General features: G+C 33.9%; 3 protein-coding genes across 3 annotated transcripts; 1 reads left to right on the top strand and 2 right to left on the bottom strand.

The window, feature by feature from the left end:
* Positions 1-386: 386 nt before the first annotated feature.
* Positions 387-3,941, bottom strand: LOC109002653 (probable protein phosphatase 2C 4). Its single transcript, XM_018980501.2, has 4 exons — positions 2,085-3,941; positions 1,853-1,963; positions 878-1,142; positions 387-766 (listed from the first exon to the last, which is right to left on the bottom strand). The coding sequence occupies exons 1-4, from the start codon at positions 3,762-3,764 to the stop codon at positions 651-653; spliced, it is 2,172 nt and encodes a 723-aa protein (XP_018836046.1). The 5' UTR covers positions 3,765-3,941; the 3' UTR covers positions 387-650.
* Positions 3,942-14,549: 10,608 nt separating this feature from the next.
* LOC109002611 (glutathione S-transferase T3-like) lies at positions 14,550-15,648 on the top strand. The gene is made up of 3 exons (XM_035690034.1): positions 14,550-14,981; positions 15,064-15,327; positions 15,586-15,648. Exons 1-3 carry the CDS (start codon positions 14,550-14,552, stop codon positions 15,646-15,648), a joined length of 759 nt encoding a protein of 252 aa, XP_035545927.1.
* Positions 15,649-19,705: 4,057 nt separating this feature from the next.
* LOC109002654 (fasciclin-like arabinogalactan protein 4) lies at positions 19,706-21,520 on the bottom strand. Its single transcript, XM_018980502.2, has one exon. The coding sequence runs from the start codon at positions 21,171-21,173 to the stop codon at positions 19,887-19,889; it is 1,287 nt and encodes a 428-aa protein (XP_018836047.1). The 5' UTR covers positions 21,174-21,520; the 3' UTR covers positions 19,706-19,886.
* Positions 21,521-26,209: the final 4,689 nt, after the last annotated feature.

Here is a 26,209-nt window from a genome sequence, read left to right as displayed (position 1 = left end):
CCACCAAAGTTCTGTGATTTTTTGTGTCAAAGTTTATGATTCCCCAAAACCAGATTTGTTTGTTCTCCAACAAGGCAGTAAAGGGAATGAAAATGAGCACCAACAACTTAGTTGCCAACTTGGACATCTTGGTTAAATTTGTTTGTGTGTTGCCTAGGAATATGGTGCTTCTGCAACCAATGCATCATTGTCAAATTGGAAAGGGAAAAGGATAGAACACAAATACAAAAACCTAGTATTCTCAAATGAGTAGATGTTGGGAAACAAGTGGTGAATTATTTACAACTTATAAGGGAAAAGATGCTGATGCTGAGATGACAAAGTGTGTTTCCAACCTCATATAGTTGTGATAAAAAAGAATTGCAGAGAAATGATAGTTGTGGTGATTCCGAACAAAACCCTTTTCAAAAAGGAATGCCATTTATTTGAATATCACAATTTTTCATTGACATTTCTATTTAACATGAACCAGCTTTCACACCTTTACACTCATCACCACCCAGTAAATTGCCAACTAAGACCCTGAAGCAGTACCTGGAGCTTAATTCCTAGTATTACCAAGGGGACCAGGAAGAAACAGCAAAATAGGGGTAATGCTGACTGACTTTGTAACAGATGTCTCTATAACTTGTATCTGTGGTTTTCTCTACTTATACCCATGACTTCCATATTCTTCCCTCCAAAGAAATAACAATGATGGAAACATCATCATGGTAACGCCGTCGATCCCCGTGTGGAATTTCGAGTAAGTCGTGGAAATCCATACCTGAAATTAACCAAACCCAAAATCACTTATTTTTTCGATTTCAGAAATTAGTTAGTTAAAATGTTTCTATTCCATAAAAAAGCCTATTCCTTATTGAAATTTGAAACATACCAGCTTTCTTTGCAGCACGGAATAACACTTCCTCAACCAGATGTTGTGCTGGGTCTCCTTCAGGTTGCAATGTGATGAATTGTTCAACTTCAGAAACAGCTTCTTCATTCGTCATGTATTGATAGAGTCCATCTGAAGATAATATCAAAAATCTGTCTTTTGGACCTAAGCTATGGTGGTATAGAGATGGAACACAATTGATATAAGGTGAAGTCCCTACATAGTCTATTCTGAACGTCTCCAAAAGTGCATTGTTCCATTTTGGCTGCAGACACCAAGAAAACGTCTCATTAAAACAAGAAATTTAGGCAGATAGATTTCTGCAGGACCAAACGCAAACATAAAACCACCAATTTACCAAATTGTTCCACTATCAATCTATTCTGACAGATTTCTGCTAGGAACACTTAACTCTCCTATCAGACACATGCTTACAAACCTCATCTGTTTGAGGGGCAGAAAGCAATGCACATTGTTGTCTATGTAATAGTTATACAGAAACAATGGGCTTCATTTGGCTGATGAGCAGATTCAACTATCCATGTCTCAAAGCTTCTATCATTTAGAAGTTTTCACACAAACAGTTGGATTCTTTCCAATGTTTCCGGCAGTAGTTCATGCCAAAAGCAGCATCACTCATTGCTTTCTTCCACTTCACATGAAATTAATTTCCAAGGTATCATTCTAGTAGTTAGTGCATCTCTATGGAAAAATTAAGTGCTCTATTAAGCTAATGAATATGAGATCACGGTAATCAATGGTACTGGAAATGTACATCATTACCATTGTGAGTGAATGTGCATGATTTTGTACATATGCCTATCTCTCAGAATTCTCATTCCCAACCATCATCTATCCCATGTTCCAGGATTTACTTTTTCAAGCACCAGTAAAGGATGCCGAACTATTTGTCAATGTTCAAGTTGCAATCATGAAAGAAAACTGAAATCTAGGAAGCTAAGAATGTTAAGGTACCTTCTTGAGAAACCCAGCACCAAAAGCTCGAGTGACCTTCAAACCCTTAACACGATCGTTCATCACAGCACAACCATCATCTGGATGTTCATTCTTTATTCTCTGGACCTCCTGCAATGCAACCCAACATTGATCCATCAAAACAAAAAGGCAAGAGAGAAATCTAATCAAAACATTCAATCGACCAGAACAATCTCCTTTTAAAAACAACACTTCAAAGAGTGTTTTGTACCTCATCTACATCAGTGCTATGATCCACGCTAAGCTGAAAAGCAGTCAGATTCGGGCATGTGCTGGGCCTATCGCCGTCGGACGCTTCCAGATCATGCGTTGTTTCTTCGGTGATCCTCTCCAAGTCATCCCGAGTCCTGCCAATCCAGTAATCGGGCTCAGCCTTCTGAGCTAACACGGCTCGACTATCACCCACATTCATCACATACACATCCTCACCTTTCATTAGCATTACCAGCACACACGAACCCATCAACGCCAACTCCGGATTTTCCGCAACCATGTTGTCGGCAATCTCCAAATAGGTCTCCTCTGTCTTCGTCAGAGCTTGCGAAAGCGCTTTCAACACATCTGCGTGATTGATCGTTTGCGACCCATCCGACGCAGACTTACAACTACTCTTCTGTAACTGTTCCTTCAATCTCCGGTCGAGCTCCACTCTCTCCCGGTCCCACTCACACTTCCACCACCACCTCCTCTGATTCTCCTCCCATTTCTTTTTGCTGCTCGAAGAACTTTTCTTTCCCCTCTTTCGCTTCCCGTCATCCCCACTAGCACACGGGTAATTCTCCGGCTCCTCAACTACGCCCCGGGCACAAGCATCACCCGCCGTCCGATTCCTCAAGGAATATTCCATTTCCGAACTGGAATTGGACTCGGAATTGGAAGTCTGTGATAGAACAGGGGAGGAAGTGGCAGCGGCAGAAGTGATTGTGCTCGTCGCAGATCCAAATCCGTCGTCCCACAATAAACCCTTGAGCTCCTTGTGAACGGCAGAGTATAAATTCGATAGCAAGTAATCGGGCGCGTCGGGGCCGTTGAATCCATCGTAAATCCCAACGAATACCCAGCCGCGCTCCTCCGAAACGACGACGTGGACCCGATCCTCCCCTGCTTTTCCTTGAGCCCAATGAAGATTCTGACTTTCGAAGTAGTCGTCGTCTTCTAAGCTACCATCACTACTGAAATTCACGCTACTCACGGTCAAATTCTCATTGTGATGCTTCTCCGGCCCTACAAACCAATCAGGCTCTTTCACGACGCCGCCTTTGATCGGAGCAACCATCGAGTTTTGCTGCCCCCGAGACATGGCCTTCGATATTGCTCGCTGAAGCACACGAATCAGCTTCCTCTTTCTCGATCTAGGTCTGAAAGCGAAACCCCCATGGGAGAAGCTCCTTTGGAACTGATCAGAGTAACCCTTTTCGATTGGACCGGAGTACAGCCCGGGATCAACCGGGCCGGACATGAAGCTCCGCTCAATCGGACCCGATAGGAATCCTCTTTCGAGGGGGCCAGAGCCTGGAACTCCGTACAAGCTACCAGAAATCGGGCCCGAATTCATCAGATTCCTCGGGATTGGTTGGAGAGGAATCGATGCGAACGAGGTGGAACTCTCGAACGTCACCGCTCGCTCGATACCGTGGTATGAATAGTCGTCGACGATAGCCGTGGACAGAGGAGTCCACGTGTTGGCGCTCACTGACGCGCCGGAGATAGTTTTAAAGGTAGTTGTCTCTTCGGAGTGGACCTTGGAGGAAGAAAGTAGTGTCGGGTCAGGTCTTACGTAGCAGAAGGAGTGGCCCTCTGGACCCGAGAGTAGAACAGGTATCTCCTGCCTCCGGCGAGCCTCTTCGCCGCAGGTGAAACAGATTGTTATCTTTCCCAAGCCGTTCCCCATCACCAAAAAGAATGAAAAAATTGGAGTCTTTTTTCTGTTTGAGCAACCCAAAAATATCTATCTCTGTGACTCTTATCTCATGGCGGATTCATTATCTAAAGAGAAAGCCAAAGGGAAGCTGAGAATAAGGAGAAGAGAAAAGAAGAAGTGGTTGAAGACAGAAGCGCTGACTTTTAAGGTTGAGTTTTTGAAAAGATAGTATAATTAGGAAAATATATCTTTTTTCTGTTTGTTTTTATTTATATTTTAAATGCTTTTGTGTTGGGTGAGGCGTTGACTAAGGGGTACGGTTTAAATAAACTCATGGGTTTAGGTCTAGATGAGTAGATTAAGCCTACGAGCCCTACGTGTCACTTGAGAGCGTGGACCAAATTCTCGTTTATAAGTGTGCAAGATTTAGGCGGTTATGTTTCACCCCCACAAATAGCGCGTGTAGGTATCATTTATTCTGGTGGGGATCGAAAAAGTCAAAGAGCAAAGCCCAATGAACATGACTTGGGTAGGCGAGCCGTAATCACCGTTGGATCGGGCGGAGGAGATTTCATTAGAGCACCGTTGACTGACACGTGTCCTATATTATTCCCTCCCGTGTCATCCATTTGTCAACTCTCTGGAGGTTTCCGGAGCAGCAGCTCGGCTTGACTTTCCTTTTTTGTTTTTCAGTTATATTTATATAAAAATAATAATAATATAAATAAATAAATAAAAAGGATTTTGGTTGCGTTTGAGTTTTTAATTGTTTAATAAATAGAGTAAGGTCGGGGTGGTTGCAGGTTACTAAATATTCATATTTTACTAGAACAAAAAAAATATATATTCATATTTTACATTTATATATAGAAATGTTATTAAAAAAACTTCTGCACCCACGTAATATAATTTAATATATAAAATTCATATTTTAAATCAAATTATGTCGCGTAGGTTATGGGTGGTGGAAATATCAGTTATTCTTACACATGATGTATAATAAATTATTATTTTTAAATACTTTTTTATATAAAATCAACTACAATATATCATTAACTATAATTGAAGATAATAAGTATTAAGATTAAAACAAAAGTAGCATTTTAAATAATAACAAAAATAAAAATAAAAAAAAACGCTCATTTTAGCTGACTTTAGAGTTGTATATAATATTAAGTCATGTACTAATTTTCTATCTACAGTAGAATAGATATTCATTTACGGTAAAATAAATGTTTTCAACTTTTTTTCAAGCATACAAAACTTTTCATCTCAATATATTTTATCTAATTTGCATAAATATATACTATTTTAATGAATAATGTTACTACGTCGTCTCATTTTGACCGTCCATGTATTTAATTTTTTTTACTTGTTGATTAAGAAAGTTATTATTAGTGTATTGAAATATTTTTTTATTTTTTTAAAATATTAAAATATATTAAAAAAATATATAATAAAAAAAGAGAGAGAAGAAAAAATTAAAAAAAAAAAGAAATTTGTAATAGTGGCAAACTAACACTACCCTATTTTAATTAGAATTCAGATTATTAAAAAAAATAAAACAGAAAAATCGACATGGTCATTGGCCCTCAGCTGGCCCTCGATTTTTTTAAAAATAAATAACTCCAACAATAAGATTATAAATTTATTATTTAAAATTGTTTTTAGATACAACTCACATTTATACAAAAATCTATAAAACTTTCATCTCATCTCTATGTTTTTCAAAGACTTCCATCTTTTCTCTAACTTCAACCACAAGGCTTTGGTTTTTTCTTACGCGTTGGAATGGACCTTTTGTTTTTTCTTCCATGACAGCTCTAGATCCAAGTTTATTTCAAGCCCTATCTTATTCCTTGTGATCACACGTGCTAGGAAGGATAAAAAAACAGCCAAAATATATTTGAAATATTAGTTTTGCTATATATATTCACTTTTGCATACTCTTGCGCACTCCACTAATGTGACAGAACTTAACATTTATTTTATAGTAAAAAAATTTTATGTGTAGTCACTTTTACGTATTTTTTATGTACTACACTGATGTGATTAGTTGCGTAACTTTTTTTAATATAAAATAAATGGTAAGTTCTACCATATTTGTAAAGTGTATAAAGAATACGTAAAAGTGACTATATATATAAAAATTGTTTGGAATATAAGATAACCCAAGAGTTTATTCTCCTATAATTATATGCTGTTTTTGGCTTAATGTGGGTTGTTTCCACGTGGCAGTTAAGTCACAGTCACCTAGAAGTATCATGAGACAAAAGTAAATGGTTTTGGTTACAAAATCTCTTCTAACAACACCCAAAGAAAAGGGTAGACGTGTCGAGATTTCCTTAATTTTTATCCGAAGTTGAGTTCTTCAAGTAAAGATAGATATATAAAATACTCATATATATATATATATATATATATTCATATACATTTGGAAATGGGGTTTCAAATTCAAGATCTCTATTTCAAAGGTTGTGAATTTATGTCAATGAGGCCACAATCTTAAAATATTTATTAAACATTTAATAACATGTGAAATATACTCACAAGCATTAGTATATAATGTATGGTCACTTCATATATCTATCTCTCTTTATATTTAAAGTAGTGCTACTATGCCATGCAAATTGTACTTTTTTTTTTGTACTTATTCTTTTAAATATTTGTTAAACATTTTTAAAAACAAACACCAATATATTAATAGTCATTTTCTTAATTATTAAGTAAAAAATAATTAAAAATAAAATAAAATATATGAGCAGTCAAATTGAGTGAGTAAATTTAAGCAGCATAATATCATTTTTCATAAATATACTTATATATCCGAGGGACTAATAATAATAATAATAATAATAATAATATCTCGAATTCAAAGCAAACATCATTCAATGTTGTAAGTGGAGAAACCTTCCTAAGCCACCATCTCCACGATCCCTTTGCTTGCCCCCACCCACTCTTTCTATCCGTTGTCTTCTTCTTTTAACAGCTACTCAACCTTGCATGATTAATTATAATAATCTAAACTACTATCATGAGTTGCACACTAACTCACCTGATTTATTAATTTATATAACTTCATCATTTTTACATAATCACTCAACATTTAAAACAGAATTCTAAAAAATTTATAATATATATAGAAAAAAAACTACTCTTCCCGCTGGTAGCTCCCACCGGAAGCAACCATTGGATTATTTATTTATTTATTATTTAATGATTAAGTATGTATTTTTTAATAATATTTTATTTTAAAACAAATATTAAAAAATATATGTAAAAAAAATGAACTAGGAGCTCCCAACCATAGCTTTAGAGCCACCATTATATATATATATATATATATATATATATATATATATTATAGCTCAATTAAGTCGGATTGAGCTATACGTTGCATGTGATCTTTATCGCCTCTCAAAGATATAATGATAAAAGGTAGGTTGGTAGAAAAAGGAATTTTACATGACAAGTCTTTAATAATAAGCAAACATGACATTTAATAGATTTGTGTTCCAGTCACCAAAAGATCTCAAAAAATTAAATCTGTAAATTGACGTAACTTCATATGATATGTTAAATTCATAAATTAATTAATATAATTTCATATGATATTCTTAATTTACTATTTAAAAATTATATGATTTAATATTTTTGTTAGTAAACGCACGCTTGATTACATATAACAGAAGATTTCAAAATCTTGGGCGAAATCATGATCAGTGACTAAATTATTATATAGATTAAATATTGGATATATTTAAATAATTGAATCAAGCCAGGAGACTTCCATAGTGTGTGCTTTGAATATATAGTAATAGTGGCCATCACATTCATAATTTTTCTTTAGAAACGTCATTTGCAACACTTTTTTTTAATTATTATTTTAATTAAGTAACACTAATTATAGATGAAACATCGTGGCTGGATGCATTGACTCTCATCAACTTGAACACAGAATAATATTGTCTGTATTTCTTTTTTATCAGATGCTCAACCTTACGTATATAATAATATAATGTAGTATACTATTTATCGAGTAGACATTACTTAAAAGACTTTTTTTTTTCTTTGATAAATGTCACACAGTCACAAAAATATTTCATAAAAATAAATTTATAAATTGATATGACTTTATTTAATACGTTTGATCAATTTTATAATAAAAATAATTTTATAATTTAATATACTACATCAAGTTACAGCAATTTGTGACTGAAACATTGAACGAGAGACAAGACATTAATGTTTTTAGCTGATCAATTAATAAAAAAAAATATCATATTTTTAGTTTTTTATAATTAATAAGATCTCATAATATACGAATTATTAACATGTAAATAATTTGTTTCTTCTTTTCATGATGGGAGATAATATTGTAATGAAACCCAAGAAACTTGAGCTAAAGGATTTGCACACCCAAATTCATCTTTCAAAGCACAAGAATTGAATGATCATTTTTTAATCGCTTCTAGAAGAAATTAAGATAATGATCCAATGCATTGACCCATCAACATGATCAATTAGGGAATAAAAAGATTAATATTGCTTGGATCCCTTAGAAAATATTGACTTTGATATAATAATAATAATATGATATACTATAAGCTGTAAGAGAAATGTTACAAGAAAGTGTTACAGTACCATACGTATTTACTTAATCTTATTTTTATTATTCTATTTAAAAATACGGTGTATTTAAATATTAAGATAGAATAACAAAATTAATAAATTATATTTTAATTAGAAGAATATGATTTACGCTTTCACGTAGAATTTTTCGTATTTTAAACTGGAGATGAAGAGAACGGCAGCCATTGAGCAAACACAATCCAGATGGCTTGACTCAAAAAAGGAATTTACTAGCCACCAGGGTCACTGTCAGTGGCCATGCCATCACCAAAACCACCATATATTACCACTTTCCAATGGCACATAGAAACCAAAAGTTGTCGGAAACCACCGACTCTGTGTACCATTTTTTGCATATATATGCACATCTTGGACCTTCCCTTCCACATTGCCAAACTTTGACAACAATGCTTGCTGTGAATTCACAAACATCTCGTTGATTTTGTTGGATGCCATTTTGTGCCCGTGTGTAATGTTGATGCAATTAGCTGCCATGTGTTTTCGTATTCCAAAATCTAATAAGGCCGTTTAGATACAAAAACAGTTTCATTGTATCGCATCTTATCTTATCATTATAAATTTTTTAAATTCTCACACAAAATATAATATATAAATAATTTAACTTTTTTAAATCTTAAAATAATAATAATATTAAAAAATAATATTCTAATAATATTTTATTCAACTTTTAACTTTCATTTAAAACTATCTTATCTCATCTCACTATCCAAATAGAGCTTTATTGGGTTTTGGAATACGAAAACACATGGCAGCTAATTGCCATGTGTTAGACTTGGAGCCATAGAGTTGATCGCAAAATGTTATTTTTCAAATGAATTTTGTTGTTTCTATTCAAACAAATTAATATATATGGTATATATTTCGAGTCACTTTGTATTTAAATGGTTGGCATGATATTAAGATATTTAAATTGTAACATGTGAGATTAATTTAAAATAAATAGTATTGCCCTTTTGTAGTTATGTAATGAGTAATGCTAGAGAGAAGTCATTATAGTAGTGTACACTTTGTACTCACTGCGTGGTTGCTTCTAGTTAATTGTTCCCAATACTCATTTGGAGAGATGTGTGGTCTAGATAATGCCACATCATGTGTACAAAATGAATACTCTTAATAATGACTTCTATCTATATTTATTCTTATGTAATATGGTAAAACTTGCATGTTGACTAGATCTCGATCTCATATATATCCAATGCTTTCATCACTGATGAGCTGAAAAATGCATGGATTTGTGTCAAAACTTGGACTTGTCAAATTTCTGAACCAACATCTACGTAGTCAATATGCTGTTGTTGTCATTTGGCTTGCATGATTTCATACATGCAAATGGTCAACTGATAATTTTCTTTTCTTTTTTTGATGCAAAAGATGTGATCATCTCCACTGTATAATATCCGGGGTTTAAGGGAAGCCAGTCATGAGAACGCATCCTTGTGCTATATATATAGTTCAAAGTTTGAATGAGTCTCTATCTCCCTTTTTTCAACGGGTAATAATACCTTTTCTTTGCTCTAATTCCCCAACTTTAGAGCCAATTCTCACTTTCAATGTTTTTCATTTTTAATCATGGTTTGGTTCTAGAAGATCACTCATTTCAAATTCAACTGAATTTATGAGACTGGCGATCCCGTTTCAAATCGAGACTTCAAGTTTTAAAAATTGAAATGACAAATGGGTCGTCGAGAAATATTGTTTTTTATTCTTAATTTTATCATCCGTGATCACAATGGTTAATGTGACACATATAAAACTGCTTAAAACATATCATATAAGTAATATGACTCAAGATGAAAAAACAAATAAAAGATCAGTAGCATTATTCGATACGGGACTTGAACGCGTAACCTACATTTATTGACCAACATTTTCCCACAACCGAACTCAATAACCACAGCATAATGCAGGTTGCTGCTGGATTGCACCAAGAGTACTTGGTCATGTCTCATCCACTCAACTGCAATCACTATAAGAAAACTGTTTATTTACGACTAATTAATTCCAACAAAATAACTATTTACAACTAAAATTGATCGCAAATAGTCTTTTGGTTGCAATAAATTAATCTCAAAAACCCGTTTTTCTTGTAGTGAATTTTCTCCTTGAGTCATTTCTACGTTTAGATTAATTGTCCATTTTAATCTTAACTTTTCAAAACGAGAAATATTTTAACAACAAAGAGATCTCATAAAAATAATCTCACAAATTGACGTGACTTGATATGGTATTTTAGATTGTAAAGTTACTTTTATTGTAAAGTAAATCTAACGTATAATGATCATATGAAGTTATGTCAGTTTATGAATTTGTTTTTGTGGAATCGTTTTATGGTTTACAAAATTAAAATCAAACTTAAAAAAACTGATTTGATCATCAAGATTTGTAAGTTTTACCTAACAAAGTGAATGGAAGTAACGAGAAAAAGAGCAAAGAGTGGTTTGATGGACCTAAAGAGAAGCTAAAAGGAGGAGGACAAATTCACATGCATCTAGGCTGTTTTCCCTCTTTGTCTCTTGCGTGATCTGACCAAGAAAACAAACAAAAGAAACACAAAGTCAAATGTAATTATAGATGAAAGTGATGATTAAGGAAAATAAGTCGAAAGTTCAGCAATTAATAGGATAATGAGAGAGAGAAAGTTTTATCTTATGTTAAACTAAATCGAAAGCAACGTTGGGAGAGAATTTTCCTGATAATGAGGGTTGAGATGTAAGCCAATAGCCATGCAAGGGCTATAGCACCAAAGGCCCACAAGAAACAAAGATGGTGTGTGTGTGTGTGAGATATATATAATATGCATGTCTATAGACTATATATAGCCATGTCTATGTTTACATGGGCTATATATAATATGCAAATGGGCTCAACATTGAGGTGCACATCCCAAGTATTTGCACTTTGCCTTAAAAAAATTGTTATGATAACACCTTAAACTGCTTACTCACGTATCTAGCGTTACTTTTTAATTTAGAGAAATAATATTTCTAGTTTTAAGATATTATATATATAAGTTCTACACATTCTATTTTTAAAAAGTGGATAAATCTGGATTTATATGAAAAGATTAATCTTTTAATTATAGATCTTATTATTTTTTAAAAAAAATACATGAGACTTGTATATCTTAAGACTATATCTAATATTACTCTTTAACTTATGACTTGAAAATCAAAAGAAACATCACAGATTTTAATGTTGGTTTTTTTTCTTATTTTTCAAGTTATTAAATGCTAAATCTATAGCTCTTGGTCCACCAATTCATTACATGTTTTTAGGTGTGTGCATCCGGATACGGATTCGAATATCCGGATCTAGATCTATACCCGGATTTTTAAAACCGAATGGATATCCGCTTGGGTAAAATCGATTACAACCCGGGCGGGGTATCTGATTTTAGAATCGGATATCTGGATTGTAATCGGTATCCTATTTTAATTCTAGTTTTTTTTTTACTCTAGTTTTTTTTAATTATAATTTTTTTAAATACAAAACGATGTCGTTTTGAAATAAAAATTATGTTTAAAAAAAAAAACTTTATTACGAATAACCGGGTCCAAACCAAACTGTTAACCACCCGGATTTCTGAGTTCCGAACCAAAAAAAAATGGGTCCGGATGCCAACCCCTAAGAGCATTGGCAATGGACTAGCCAAATGCCAATGCAAGTCTATAATTTAGCTAAATGTAAAAAAAAACATCTACATTGGACTAGCTAAAAATATAAAGTTAAAGACTTGAGCTACAGTAAAATTAAGTTCCTCTCCAAATATAGCGAGTTACTGTTCATGGTTTATACTAATATTTTATTATTTCATCTACTTCCCACGTTATTTTCTCTTTCCTGGTCTATTTCCCTCGTTTTCATCTCTGCTTCCCGAAACAAAGATCTCCGTAGCCCGAGGCCTTCTTCAACCCGCGAGACGCCTTCTTCAACCCGCGAGACGCCTTCGTCTTCTTCAAGCACGAGACGCCTTCTCTCCGTCGTCCTGCCGGCGTCTTCCAGCCCAAAAGGTAATCTCTCTTCCTCGCTCCTCCCTCCCTCTTCTCTGCGACAATTTCCTCTCACTCTTCTCTTTCTATTTTCTCACATTTCATCAAATGATTGACACTGTGTTTAGGGTTTGCGCGGAACTCTGTCACAAGGTTGCATTGCCCGTGAATCCTCGTCCAAAGATTGCACATTTCCTCTACAAACTGAACTTCAAAATCGCGATTGGGGTATTTTCGTGTAACTGATTTGAGATTTCGGTATTAGTTTGTGATTTGGGTATTTGTCTGTGGTCATGCATAATGTTTATTGATTATGGTATTTTGCTTTGAGATTTCGGTATTTTTGGTTTGTGATTTGGGTATTTTTGTGCTGGAATCTGATTTGAGATTTGGGTATTGTGGTTTCTGATTTGGGTATTGTGGTTTCTGAATTGGGTATTTTTTACAGTAACCAAAAATATTGTGGATTTGGGTATTGTGGTTTCTGAATTGGGTATTTGTAAAAATCTGATTTGCCGTGAACTTTGCTCCCACGAATCTGAATGGTAGACATAACTTGCTGACCTCGTGGACTATTCTAGGGAGAACTCAGATGTTTACAAGTTTCCAGTATAGACACATATTATCTATATTTAACATGCCACCAATTTTATGAAAGTATAGACACATATCAGTAGTTAAATATTGATGTTTCACAAAAAAGTATTGAAAAGGGATGAGTATGTGCAATTAAAATGGTGGGTAATTGAACCATCAATACTATCTGCACTGTGAGTATGGCATTTACCCCTAAGCATTCAAAAAGCCTTTAAAATTTTAGACTTTGGATTGAAGAACTACCTCACCTAATTACTTTTGGACTTTTCTATCCTTTTTTTCATTAAAAAAAAATCATGTGATTGGTTAGGATGGCCTTCATCCTTCATTAATTTTTGCTAAACTAAAATTTATTGGGCATTCATGTGCCCTTGGCTTACCATCCAAAATGGATTAATCATTTGGAAGATTTTGTGCCATGCATTACAAGCAATCTTACAAAGTAGCATTATAAGTTTATTTCGAAAGAGTCAATATTGGTTTTGGAATAAAGCTCGATTCGAGAGCTTGAATATATATATATTTCGAAAGAGTCAATATTGTGAACTGTTTTGAGATAAATAATGTACTGCTTTGTGAATTTGTGGACTGTTTTGAAATTTTCTGGACTGTTTTGGCAATTTGAAAACTGTTTTGGAATAATTTGGAGACTATTTTGTCAATTTATGGACTGTTTTTGGTATTTGTTATCTGTTTTGGATAATTTATGGACTGTTTTACCAATTGTGATCTGTTTTGAGATAATTAATGTACTGCTTTGTGAATTTGTGGACTGTTTTGAAATTTTCTGGACTGTTTTGGCAATTTGAAAACTGTTTTGGAATAATTTGGAGACTATTTTGTCAATTTATGGACTGTTTTTGGTATTTGTTATCTGTTTTGGATAATTTATGGACTGTTTTACCAATTGTGATCTGTTTTGAGATAATTAATGTACTGCTTTGTGAATTTGTGGACTGTTTTGAAATTTTCTAGACTGTTTTTCACTACTTGATATATGTTTCACTACTTGCCTCAATATTATTCATATGCATTAGATTATTCATATGCTACATGTATATTAATTAGATTATTCATTAGATTATTCATATATGTTTTGGACTGTTTTGTTGCGATAAGCATGCTGCCCCATTAGATTATTCATATGCATTATATATATATATATTTCAGTTTCCATGATTCATATGGTTTTATATATATATATTATGAAGTTAGGATTTCACCTTTAGATTGCTGCTGAGTTAGTGAGTTAGTGACACAGTTTGCTGCTGAGTTAGTGAGTTAGTCTGAGTTAGTTAATAAGTTTGAGTTAGTTTTAGGCACACTGCATATATAATGCAGATGCTGATTTTCGGTCAGAGTTTGTATGTGGGATCACCTCATCTCAGAGTGCTTTAAAACATAAGAAATATGAATTAGATATTGTGCACTTATAACTATTGGAGCTGGAATTGCTGAAACCACTATTGTGCACTTATAACTCAAGCTGAATGTTGTGAATATGCTGGAATCTTGTAGATTTGGACTTATATTGGGTCAATTTTCTGACTCATTGAAAATTTAATCTTTCTCAAGGATGGACACACATTTTGAGGATGACCCCTTCTTCACCACTCTCTTACAAAGTGGGGGAGGAGGTTGTAATAGCACCCCAACGCAACATTCTAATGTTGTGATCCAAGCAACCACAACTGACTGTGAAAAGAGGCATCATTCAAAAAAAGTTCAAAGAGGTGCATCTTTCACTGTAGAGGAGGATAATCTCCTCGTCTCAGCTTGGCTCAACATTAGCATCGATGCGATCAGGGGTACTGATCAAAAGTCAACTCAAATGTGGGAAAGAATTACCACATTTTATCATGAATATAAAAAACCAAACATTGTTGACCGTTCTGAGGGCTCATTGATGAATCGATGGTCCACGATTCAAAAATTGACAAATAAGTTCTGTGCATATATAGCACAGGTAGAGTCATTGCACCCGAGTGGTGCAACCGAGCAAGACAAGGTATGTAATTATTGGATTTTTAATCATGAATTACATACCTTGACTTATTTATGAACTAAAACATATTCCTTCACCTTTATAGATTGAGAAGGCCAAGATGTTGTACAAAGAGATGGTAGGGTCTAATTTTACAATGGAACATTGTTGGTGTCTTTTGAGACACCAACCAAAATGGCAGCAACACATATCTACCTTTGGTAAGAAGAGAAAGCCACAAGAAAAATATGTTGGTGAAGTTGATGTTGATTTAGCCGAGGAGGACCTGGAGGTTCTTACTGAGAGACCTCCAGGCAAAAAAGCTGAGAAAGAAAGGGAGAGGAAGCGGAAGTCGATGGAAGGCAAAGAGGTAGAGATCAAAACAGCGTTAGCCAAAATGACCGAGGACAGAGCGACGACCATGGAAGAGCGGAGAAATGCTATGTTGAAAGCAGATGAAAGAAATGATAAAATATTTGAACTAAAGAAGAAGAAGCTTGAACTAGAGGAAAAGAAATTTGAACTAGAGAAGAAGAATTTTGAACTAAAGATAATGATGCTAGATGTACGTGGCATGAATGCCATGCAACAAGAATATTTCAGTAATATTCAATTTGCAATTTTTAAGGATTCGAAGTCTTATTCTGGATGTACATCTACATCTCCGTCGACGCCTTATGGAGGTGTCTAACTTCTAGTGTTGGTGCTACTAATTTTTTGAGAATTTAGTGGCTGCCTAGCCACATGTGGGATGTATAAACATGTGGCTGGATAGCAACTAAATTATTGGACTGTTTTTATGGATTAATGGACTGTTTTTGTAATTTTAGTGGACTATTTTGTAATTATTGGACTGTTTTGATGGATTAGTAGACTGTTTTTGTAATGGCAATGAACTATTTTGTAATTATTGGACTGTTTTGATGGATTAGTGGACTGTTTTTATGGATTAGTGGACTGTATCTACCATTTTAGTGGACTGTTTTGTAATTAGTGGACTGTTTTGATGGAAGGATGGACTGTTTTGTAATTTTAGTGGACTATTTTGTAATTATTGGACTGTTTTGATGGATTAGTGGACTAATTTTAGTGGATTGTTTTGTAATTATTGGACTGTTTTGATGGAATAATGGACTGTTTTTGTAATTTTATTGGACTGTTTTGTAATTAGTGGACTGTTTTGATGGATTAGTGGGATGTTTTTATAATTTTAGTGGACTACTATAATTATTGGACTGTTTTGATGGGAGTCTAATGAGGCTGATTTTAGAGCTAAAGCATCGGCTAATTTGCAATTCAGTTGGATACTTTCTGGACTGTTTTTGGTATTCGTATGTGCTTGAAATTAGCAGGAAAATGTCCGTCCATTACACTTGGTCATAAAATATTTGATGCAGATGGACTACTATAATTAATAAAGTTATTAATTAAATTTGTAAAATATAAAAAAAAAAAAATTATTAAAATAATAATATTTTATTATTATTTAGACTTTAAGATAGCTAGTCCAATGTGAACTACTTTAGCTATATATTCATGTTATAGTCAAAACAACTCATTCTAGCTAAGTTGGCGTGTTGATCCTGTTATGTCACAATCACACACGCAATTAGGAGTCTCACCCTCACATTTTGAATACCATGTTAGTCACAGGCGTCGTCGCTTAGCACACACTGCTGCGTTCTTCTGCTATAGAAATTGTTATCCATTTTTGCCAAGAGTTTCATGCAGATACCCCTATATGCTCTATTATCAAAACAAAGATACGAGGGACGAATTTATTAATGTTGATGAATTATTATGCAGTTGAAAAAACCACCTTCATAGCAGCGGCCTTTTGGGATACCCCATTATGATAAGTGATAAAGGTAGATAAACTTTCTAGTTCAATATATCTATAGAGAAGAAAATGCGGCGACTGATTTTCTTGCCGGGATGGGGAGTAGTGGTTGTGCTAATGTATAGTATTAGCAAATGGGTATTCTGCTTCTTCTTAAGGCTATTTTACGCAGTAATAAAATTGATTTCCCTTTCTTACGAAAGGCCCAAGTTCTTGGGCTATCTTCGAGGCTAGCTATAGAGGAGTTTTTTTTGCTATTTGAGAGTTACACAAGTTGGGTTTCTTGGGTTTATAGAAAAGTTTTTTTTGCTATTTGATTGTAATAAAGTTGTTTTGCGCGTGTTTTTTTAAAAGGTATCAAAAGTGAAGGTTTTCATTAAAAATATTGGAGGATTTTTCTTCCTTTGAAAAAAAAATAAAAAAAGTGATAAAGGTAGATGATATAGGAGATTTCGCGTTGCTTGAGAAGAGAAAATTTTTACTCTTTATAGTATTTTAATAGGATTTCAATTGTATTATTGATTAGTACTTTTGGAGTATAAGTCATGTGATTTGGACTTTGAGGGTTATAAATAGTATCAGAGTCTATCCAACAAAAAATTGTGGGACTTAAGCCACACCACCTACGACGGACTGGCCCAACAAGGATGTTGAGAATATAATGAGGAGAAATTGTGATACCTCATTTTTTATAAATGATAAGAATAGGTGGTGTGTGAGATATCACATTATTTGGAAATGAGAAGTTTTTACTTTTTATAATGTTTCAATGAGACTCCAATTATATCATTGACTAGTCATTTTAAAATATAAGTCATATAACTTGAACTTTCTTTTAAGGTGTTACAAAAATCACAAGTCAAAAATTACAGATAATTACCCTTAGGATATCTTGGGAATTACTTTTATTTAGTACATGATAATATTTGTTTTTAAGATATTAAATGGGATTTCAATTTTTAGCCGTGCTATATACAGTTATCTAAGAAGGAATATATTGCAGACTCAGTATATGAAAGGACTAAATTGTCCTCATTTTTAGGTTTGAATTGACTACATTACCCATCTTTCTTCTACAACCTAAACCAAAACATTTGAAATTGGAATATGGTTTTGGCCTCTACGCATGCCCCAATAGATTTCTACTGTTTTTTCTCAAGGTTTTCCTCAAGGTTTCTACAACCTCCTTGGCCACTATTAACACAAAACACAACTCCATTATTCCATTATTTTTCTCAAGAATTTTTTTATTATTATTCTTATTCCTCTTTCATATTATTTTGATCACTTTTCTTCATTTTAATTTGTCTTTAGAGCCTAATAGTGGGTTTGAAACGTGGAGTTTGGGTGGTTAAGTTAAACAATAGTGGGTCTCGGTTGCTTGAACTGAAACCATGGGGTGAGGGGGACTGCTTTGGTTAATTTCATCTGGGTATGGGTTGGGCGATTTCATCTAGGGGAATCACTGGTTTGTTCCTTCACTGGACGAGTTCCTCTTCACTTTTCTTTGAAAAATCTAATTTCATTATGTCTAAGGATGACTGGTTTGTTCCCTGTAATGAAACGTTCGGAGATTGCAATAAGAATAATTCTTCAATTTTTGACCCCTACTATTGTAACTTTTATCCTACAGCTCTGTTTGGATAGTGAAAATTTTCATCTTAAATTCTCACATAAATTATAATAAACAATTTAATTATTTCTAATCTCAAAATAATAATAATATTAAAAAATAATATTTTAAGAAAATTTTATTCAACTTTTAAGATAACGGTCTATCTAAAGGGGAGGATGAAAAACAAAAGCAAGATTCTTCACTACTTCTATTAATCTCCTTGAAAGAGATCAAGGAAGATCTTATCATCCGCCTAATCTGGCTTTACCGATCAACTTTCTCCAACTTTTGGTAACAAAGACTCAAAGAGGGTTTCAATTTTCAAAGCTACTGGGTCCTCGCTTGCTCTGGTGAAATCTAAACAAATGGACAGACAACGCAACGAGGTGGCATGCATCTGATCCGAGTACTCAAAGTCAAAACAATAGATCTGACCGTACGCTGTCTTGTGGGTGTGACAGTCCAATAAACATCGTGCGCGGAAAGAACAGCGGCTTTCGAACTTGTCCTGGATCATGACCGTCCATTTGTGGGGCCACAGGAGGAGCATGCCATCTGTCACCCATTTTCTCTTCACTAATTACTTTACCCTTCCATCAATTAATTAATTAAAAATAAAAATTAGCTAGGAAATTGCCATGGCCCATCATCGTCCAAAGCATCCATGGATTGTGCCCTATTCATTTTGACAAAAGTGCCCACCACTTCTTGTGATATTGACGAGACTCATACAGTTCAAGCCAAGTGGTTCGTGACAGCAACTGAGGCATGGATTAATGCAGTGCGCTCGACAGCCTCGGAACTGCAGGCTGTGTTTGGTCGTTGATAACTTCAATCTCTCATAAAACTCGAAACCCATTATCTTTGTTTCTCTCTCTTTCCCACAGACAAAAAGGAGCCCTAATCTTATAATAAACCACACTCAAATCGAATTGAATCGTGCCAAAGTGAAATGTATTTTTGTGAGAAACGAAATAAAACTACTATGGCAAAGGATGGAGCTTTATCATAACTTTCTTCAACTCTACCGAGAAAACTGCAGAATTTCCTGCATCTGGGGGTCAAACGCGTTGAAACCCCATCTCTGTTAAGACTGCTTTTAAGGGGTTGAACACTTATTTCTCACCAGTTACGACCTTTTTTTATCGGTTACTGCACGAAAGTAGATCAGAAAAGGAGAGATTAGCAGTCAAAAGTCCAGACTGCAAAGAGAAAATTTGCAATAACAGAGCCAAAGTTTATCTGGGTACACAACAGAATGAGCAACAAAGCTTCATATCCCGGAAAGTTGAAACAAAATTGCTGCTTTTTTTTTATATATATATGTTATTCAAACATTAACACAATTGACATTCAATAAGGAAAAATTGAAAAGAAAAGAGGGAGGGGGGGCTGGTTATGCATATCCCAATTTGCCAATTCAATTCACCGTGTAAAAAAAAAAATCAATAATTATGAGGCAAAATAATTAATCTCATACAACTACATTCAATGCTATACAACACAGAGCGAGTACCAAGCTCCGTAGGTCACCACCATTACCGGTAGCAGCTCCTGATGTGATATCTTCACGGAAACCAGGTGGAGACGACAGATGTGAGGGCGGGTTATTCAGTCCCGGAGAGTTCTCTGGCGAGAGAGCGCTATCGGGCGGTTGAGCACCGTACATTACGGTGCTTCCAGGCTTGCCATTCCCCATAGGACCTTTACCAAAGATCTCCCTCGGCAATAGCACTTCCGAGACACCGAAGATTGCCACAGGGTTCTGATCGAAAACGGTCTGAGTCACCGAAGCCTGAACGACTCCAGTATCGATCGCGACAGACCCATTAATCCTAGAAATGTTGAGGGTGAAGCTCCCGGCCCCCGTGGCCTCTGTGGCCAATGTGGGTTGGACCGGGTTCACAATTGACTCCAGAGAACCCAATGGATAGTAGGAGTGCAGCACGTGGAACTTCAAGACTACCGCTTTCTTATCTGCTGCGAGAGACTGAAGCCTCACGGTGGCCGGAAGATCGGCGAAGGCGGTGTCCACAGGGACGAAGAGCGTTATCCCAGCCCCGCCCTCGTCGGCCTCGAACTCCTCCACCACGCCAGAGGCAGACAACATCGATGCCGCGACGTTGAAGTTGTGGCCGTCGATCAAGGCCTTGGTGATGTTCAGCCCCAGGGTCGGGTGGGTCTCGGAGGCCATGAGATCGAAGTTGGAGGGGACGAGGAGGGAATTGACGGCCAAGATGGTGACATTATAGGGAAGGGTTTTGACGAGGGAGAGAACGGTGGCGTTTGAAGGGGAGTAAGGCTCAGGGGAGTGGATCGAGACAACGCCGCTGGTAGGGTTGCGGGTGATGTTGACAGAGCCGTAGTTGCTGGTAGCGCGGCCGGTGGTCTGGAAGAGGGTGGTGACGAGGACGCCGGATGGAGGAATCTTCTGGAGGTCAGACCAGGAGAAGTACTGCAGAAGGACGTGGTAGCGAAGGACGTCGGCGAGGGAGGTGGAAGAGAGACGGCGCGTGAGGACGTCAGACGACGATACGTAAGGGTTGGGGACGGCGAGAAGAGTTACAGATGTACGGTGGGAGAAATCGGAGGAGATATTGGTGGAGGAGATGAGGGACGCGAAGGAGGATAGCTCCGGGAAGGAAGATAGCAGGTTGGTAATGTTCAAGGCGAGGATGGGCAGAGGTGCGTGGGATAGAAGGAGCAGCAAAAAGAGCGGAGTTAAAGGGGCGATATGGGGAATGTGGATTAGAACAGCCATTAATTTTTCTAGGGTTCTTCTCTGTGCGTTTAGATTCAATTCCCAGCTAGCATCACCCGGAAACAGCTAGCAGAGAGAGAGAGAGAGAGAGACGGGGGGTTACTGAGTGAGTGACTGAGTGGAGTACTGTGAGAGAGAATGATGTTTGATGTTGATGAGGTGATGGTGATGTTTTCGTTTCCCGTTTGCTCTCTTTATTTTTATTTTTTCCTTCGTTTTTCTTCGATTTTTGTTCTCTCTGTCCGGTGGATATTCTGCGCTGAGAAGGTAAGGGGAAGAGATAAAAGAAACTTGGTTTCAAAGGGATTGTGAGGTTGGAAAGAAAGAATGGTTACCGGGGAATGGTTACCGACCGACCGTGGGACATGACAGTAAACGTGACGAAGAAGTCAGTTGTTTTGAAGGTGAGGGTAGGCATTATAGTACTCAAAGTCCCCTTGCAATCCAATAACTCCTGTTAATACTCCCACGAGGGTCTTTGCCGTCTGCCTTTCTAACTAAGCACTTGCGTAATTACGTAACTTCGAATTCCTTCAAATAATAAGAAATGCTTTGCCAAATTTATTCGTAAATTGTATATATGAAATCACGTTATCTATTTTTATTAAACATTTTTTTAAAATAAGGGGATTGTTTTTGTTTGGAACTTAAAATCATCTCAATTCATTATTATAATTTTTTTAAATTTTAACATAAAATATAATAAACAATTCAACTTTTTTAAATTTTAAAATAATAATAATAATAAACAATAATATTCTAACAATATTTTATTATCTCAACTCAACTCAATTTATCCTAATTCATCATCTAAATGCAACCACTACTGAGAGATTATTTTGAGAATTTTTATATTTTTTAAAAGAAAATTTTTTAAAAAGATAAAGAAAAAAATTTACAAACTCATTTAAAAGCATTTTTTTAACAATTAAGTAAACTTTTATCGGGACATACGCATCATTACCCTTAAAATAATTTGGATAAATTTAGAGTGTAAATCCCATATAAATTTATAAAAAAAAAAATACAAGACTTATTAAATTTTTGTTTTTTTTTTAAAAAAGAAAAGAGGATGCACTTATAATCTAGCAAGAAGAACAGGTAGTTAATAAATAATAACTTAATAAGTAGTGCTATGCTTACCTGGTGAGTTATGTTGGTTTCTGAATAAAATACTGTTTAACAACAGCAATTTTGTTATATGAATGAATCTTACAGCTTGCTAATGCCTCCTGTGCCCAAATAATGCCAAACTTCTCTTCCACTGCCTTGTTTTCATTCTCTTCTTATTATTTTGATACCAAAAAGAAAACTTGTGGCTCAGCTGCTTTACCACTCAAACAGGGTTTTCTTTTTATTTTTTCATCATGATTGGTTGGGCGGTCGTAATATTTAATAAACTCCAGAATATGATGTAGTTTTGTTTTTCATTTTTCCAAAATAGGGCGAACATGATATGGTTGAAAATCATAATTGGGTTACCATCAATGGTTTTAATTCAGTGATATTTCATTTTTTTTTTTAAGATAAGAGGTTATAAAAAGTAACCTCTATTTTATAATTTCGATTTGAATTAATGATATATATGTAAAAAGTAATACTATATATAATTTTAGAATGTGCAAGATTCGTGCATTTTCTTTAAATATAAAAAAATAAGACATATCACTGAAAATATAATTTTTTTCATATAGATTTTGGATGTACTCACTTTTTTCGAAAGAGTACTTACTTGGACTTTGTACAACCCAAAACTGCGAATATAATTTTTTTTATATTCTTATAACTTTGGTTAATAAAATCTCCCCTATTTCTTTTTTAAATTAAATTGCTCCTATTTAAAATAGAATTATAAAATGAGTTGTATCTTTAATTTTTAATCACTGTCCTCACTCTAATTTTCATAAGAAGAATATATCAAAATCAGACTTATGTACCTTCTAACTTGTTAAAAATTTATGATTTTTATTTTTATTTATTAAACAAATACAAAGTAAAAAACTGTGGGCTCTAGGTAGGTTTTAGGAGCTAGGGAGCGGAGGCCTGAAATGGATAAATGGCCCAATAATTTTGATATGGGTAACATGAAAAAGAAATGTGTTTAGATTTGAGTTTGGCCCTCAGAAGAAAAAGTCAAAGAAAAGTTGGCCCACCTGGCCATTAAGGCAAATGACACTTTTTGCTGGGTCCCAAAAATTAGGGTAATGCCAGGTGGTACCTAATTGACAGGCAATTGTGTTTGTATGCGGTACAAAGACAAACAACTATCAAGATTTCTGCCTTTTGCAAAGCATCTCAGAGGTTGACATTGTAAAAATGACATTGGTCCTTGATTTATTATTACCTTAAGGCCGGTTTGGATATAAAAATATTTTAATTTTAATTTAATTTAATTTAATATTATAATTTTTTAAAATTTTTATATAAAATATAATAAAAATATAATTTTTTAAAATTTTAAAACAATAATAATATTAAAAAATAATATTTTATTTAATTCATTTAAAATTATATCATCTCATCTCACTATTCAAACGAGTCTTAATTCACATCCGAGAATGTGTTGGAAAGAATAAAGCTTGGGTAAGTTTTGCCAACTTCCAAAATGAGCATTCATCTCTTTTGTTTGGTGACCATACCATATGAGAACCTGGTAATTAGATCAAAATTCTTAAATCCAAGACCTTTGTCTTTTTGAGCTATATGAAAAAAATAAAGTCCATCGGTACTAAACTAGATACAATCTTAAAGTATAAAAATCTAATTCAATTTATTAAAAAAAAGTATGACCAACCATATAAAAGTTAAGTATTTTTTGGTGGATCTTAGATGTGCCTCATTTTTTAAAAAGAATCACGTGAAATATGTATACTTTAAAACTGTATTAATCATTTTTTTAAAATTGGAACAGCAAATCAATTTATAATAAAAAAAATTTAACAGTCTAGCATAATACATCAAGATACATCTATTTATAATTTTTTTTATAAGTTTTTTTTTAAGGTCAAATATTTTTTAAAGTTATAAATCAAATGTAAATTTTCAATAGAAACTATAAAGTGATTTTTTAAAAAATTATTTTCCATTCTAGTATATAAGTTGGAGAGAGGCATTATTGAAATTTTAGAAAATCTTATAAATGAATATTTTTCTAAATCATAAAAAAAAAAAAAATAAAGAAGATATAAGGTCAATTGCGGTGGAATCACGCAGTCCAACAGTGCATTTAGATACAAAAGATCAGTTGGCTTTTCCATCAGCCAAAATCAAAGCAAAATAACGTGGGTCTTGGCATTCTGTAGATTCCCAGAAAGGACAGGTAATCCATCCTTTACCACAGATTTTTGGTGTATAATTATACTGCACTTGAGTTCCATCAAAACCGAAAGAAAGTTGCAATATCTAAGAACTAATTCTTTTAAATGGCTGATAATATAAATAATCCGACAAACAAACCTTTCCAAACTAAAGAGATGCATATATAAATTCGAAGAGGATAATCCATTTCTATGTCACAACCAATGCCAACTCCACAATCTGGGGATAGAAGCCATTTGAGGCCCACCATATGCCAAAAGCAAAAAAAAAAAAAAAAAAAAAAAAAAAAAAAAAAAAAAAAAAAAAAAAAAAAAAAAAAAAAAAGAAGAAGAAGAAGAAGAAGAAGATATGTGCGGTTATATAATATGCAAGTGAAAAAAATAATTAAATATAAGACTCATATATAAATATTAATTTTTTAATAATAGATCTAATTTTTTTTTTTAAATGAGTACGTAACATTTGAACATTACATATTTGTATCTAATATTATTCTTGAAAAAAAGTAAGATTTACAATAAAAAAATTAATATTTTTATATGAATCCTATGTTTATTAATATTTTTTAAAATAAATATACGATATTTATGCACTCTGTAATATCATTTCTAAAATTTACCTAATTGTTCATCCCATTTCGTAGACTTGCAAATATGCATGAATGAGCTTTTGTTTCCACGTTACTTCATATGATATGAAAATAAATAATTAAAGAAAACAATTATTTACAAACATGTTTATCGATATATGAAATACACCGTCGATATGAAAACCTGCTACATCAATTTGAATTAGTATTTGTCATTTAATTATTTATGATTATAGTAAACCTCACGAAATGACATATTTACATATTGACTTGTAAATAGCATATTAAAAAAATAAAAATTTTAAAAAAAGTTGTTATTAATCCATAGTCTTGTGCTAATTGAAGGTAGGGGTGGCATATCGTGTTTTCGGATCGTGTTTGTGTTGTGTCAAGTTATAAACATTTGATTATATAAGTCAACTCGAACCTAACTTGTTAAGCTAAACGTATTAAACTTCTAAACTCTAACCCAACTCATTTAGATAATGGATCGTATCGTGTCACCCATTTTAACCTGTTTAATAATTTAATTAGAAATATGTTAACAAGACACGACTCATTTAGATCCGTTTGTTTTATGTAAATGGGTTGAACTAAAACGCATAACTCATTTGACTTTATTAACATAATTTCACATAAAAGTTGAAATCTATATTTATTAAGAACCATAATATCTTAAAAGTATATATCAATTTTCTTCAAATTTTAATATATATATATATATATATATATATAACCAATATTATAAACCATATAATAACAAATATGAACATATGTATAAAATTACAATTCCAATAATAAAAACAATAAAAATATAAGCATACTGAGAAATACAAATATTACAACTTAGTATTAATAAAACTTTAATTTTAAAATAAATTCTAAATAGATCAAAATGGACTGATTTCGTGTTAAGTAAATTAACTCGTTATTAACCCGTTTATAAATCGTGTCTTAACGGGTCAACTCATTTTAATCCGAACTCGTTAACATCAAACCGAAACTTACTAATTTCATATCATGATCGTATTTAATTAACAAATCGTGTCACATATTATCACCCTTAATTGTGAAGGATGACAAAAAGCTCCAACAAACCCATTGAAGCTCGCACATTAGCAGCGAGCAT

The sequence above is a fragment of the Juglans regia genome, chromosome 5 (genome assembly GCF_001411555.2).
Source record: "Juglans regia cultivar Chandler chromosome 5, Walnut 2.0, whole genome shotgun sequence".
NCBI classification, from domain to species: domain Eukaryota; kingdom Viridiplantae; phylum Streptophyta; class Magnoliopsida; order Fagales; family Juglandaceae; genus Juglans; species Juglans regia.
The sequence above is the reverse complement of the archived record's forward strand: the minus strand, read 5'-3'. Positions and strand labels throughout refer to the sequence as shown.

Excerpts from the sequence above, each read along its gene's own strand:
- LOC109002654 (XM_018980502.2), bottom strand. The coding sequence starts at position 21,173 with ATGGCTGTTCTAATCCACATTCCCCATATCGCCCCTTTAACTCCGCTC.
- LOC109002653 (XM_018980501.2), bottom strand. The coding sequence starts at position 3,764 with ATGGGGAACGGCTTGGGAAAGATAACAATCTGTTTCACCTGCGGCGAA. Across the intron at positions 1,143-1,852 it reads GTGCTGGGTTTCTCAAGAAG|CCAAAATGGAACAATGCACT; the intron begins GTACCTTAACAT and ends TGGTGTCTGCAG. Across the intron at positions 767-877 it reads CCGTGCTGCAAAGAAAGCTG|GTATGGATTTCCACGACTTA; the intron begins GTATGTTTCAAA and ends GGTTAATTTCAG.
- LOC109002611 (XM_035690034.1), top strand. The coding sequence starts at position 14,550 with ATGGACACACATTTTGAGGATGACCCCTTCTTCACCACTCTCTTACAA. Across the intron at positions 14,982-15,063 it reads GTGCAACCGAGCAAGACAAG|ATTGAGAAGGCCAAGATGTT; the intron begins GTATGTAATTAT and ends TCACCTTTATAG. Across the intron at positions 15,328-15,585 it reads AGTCGATGGAAGGCAAAGAG|GATTCGAAGTCTTATTCTGG; the intron begins GTAGAGATCAAA and ends GCAATTTTTAAG.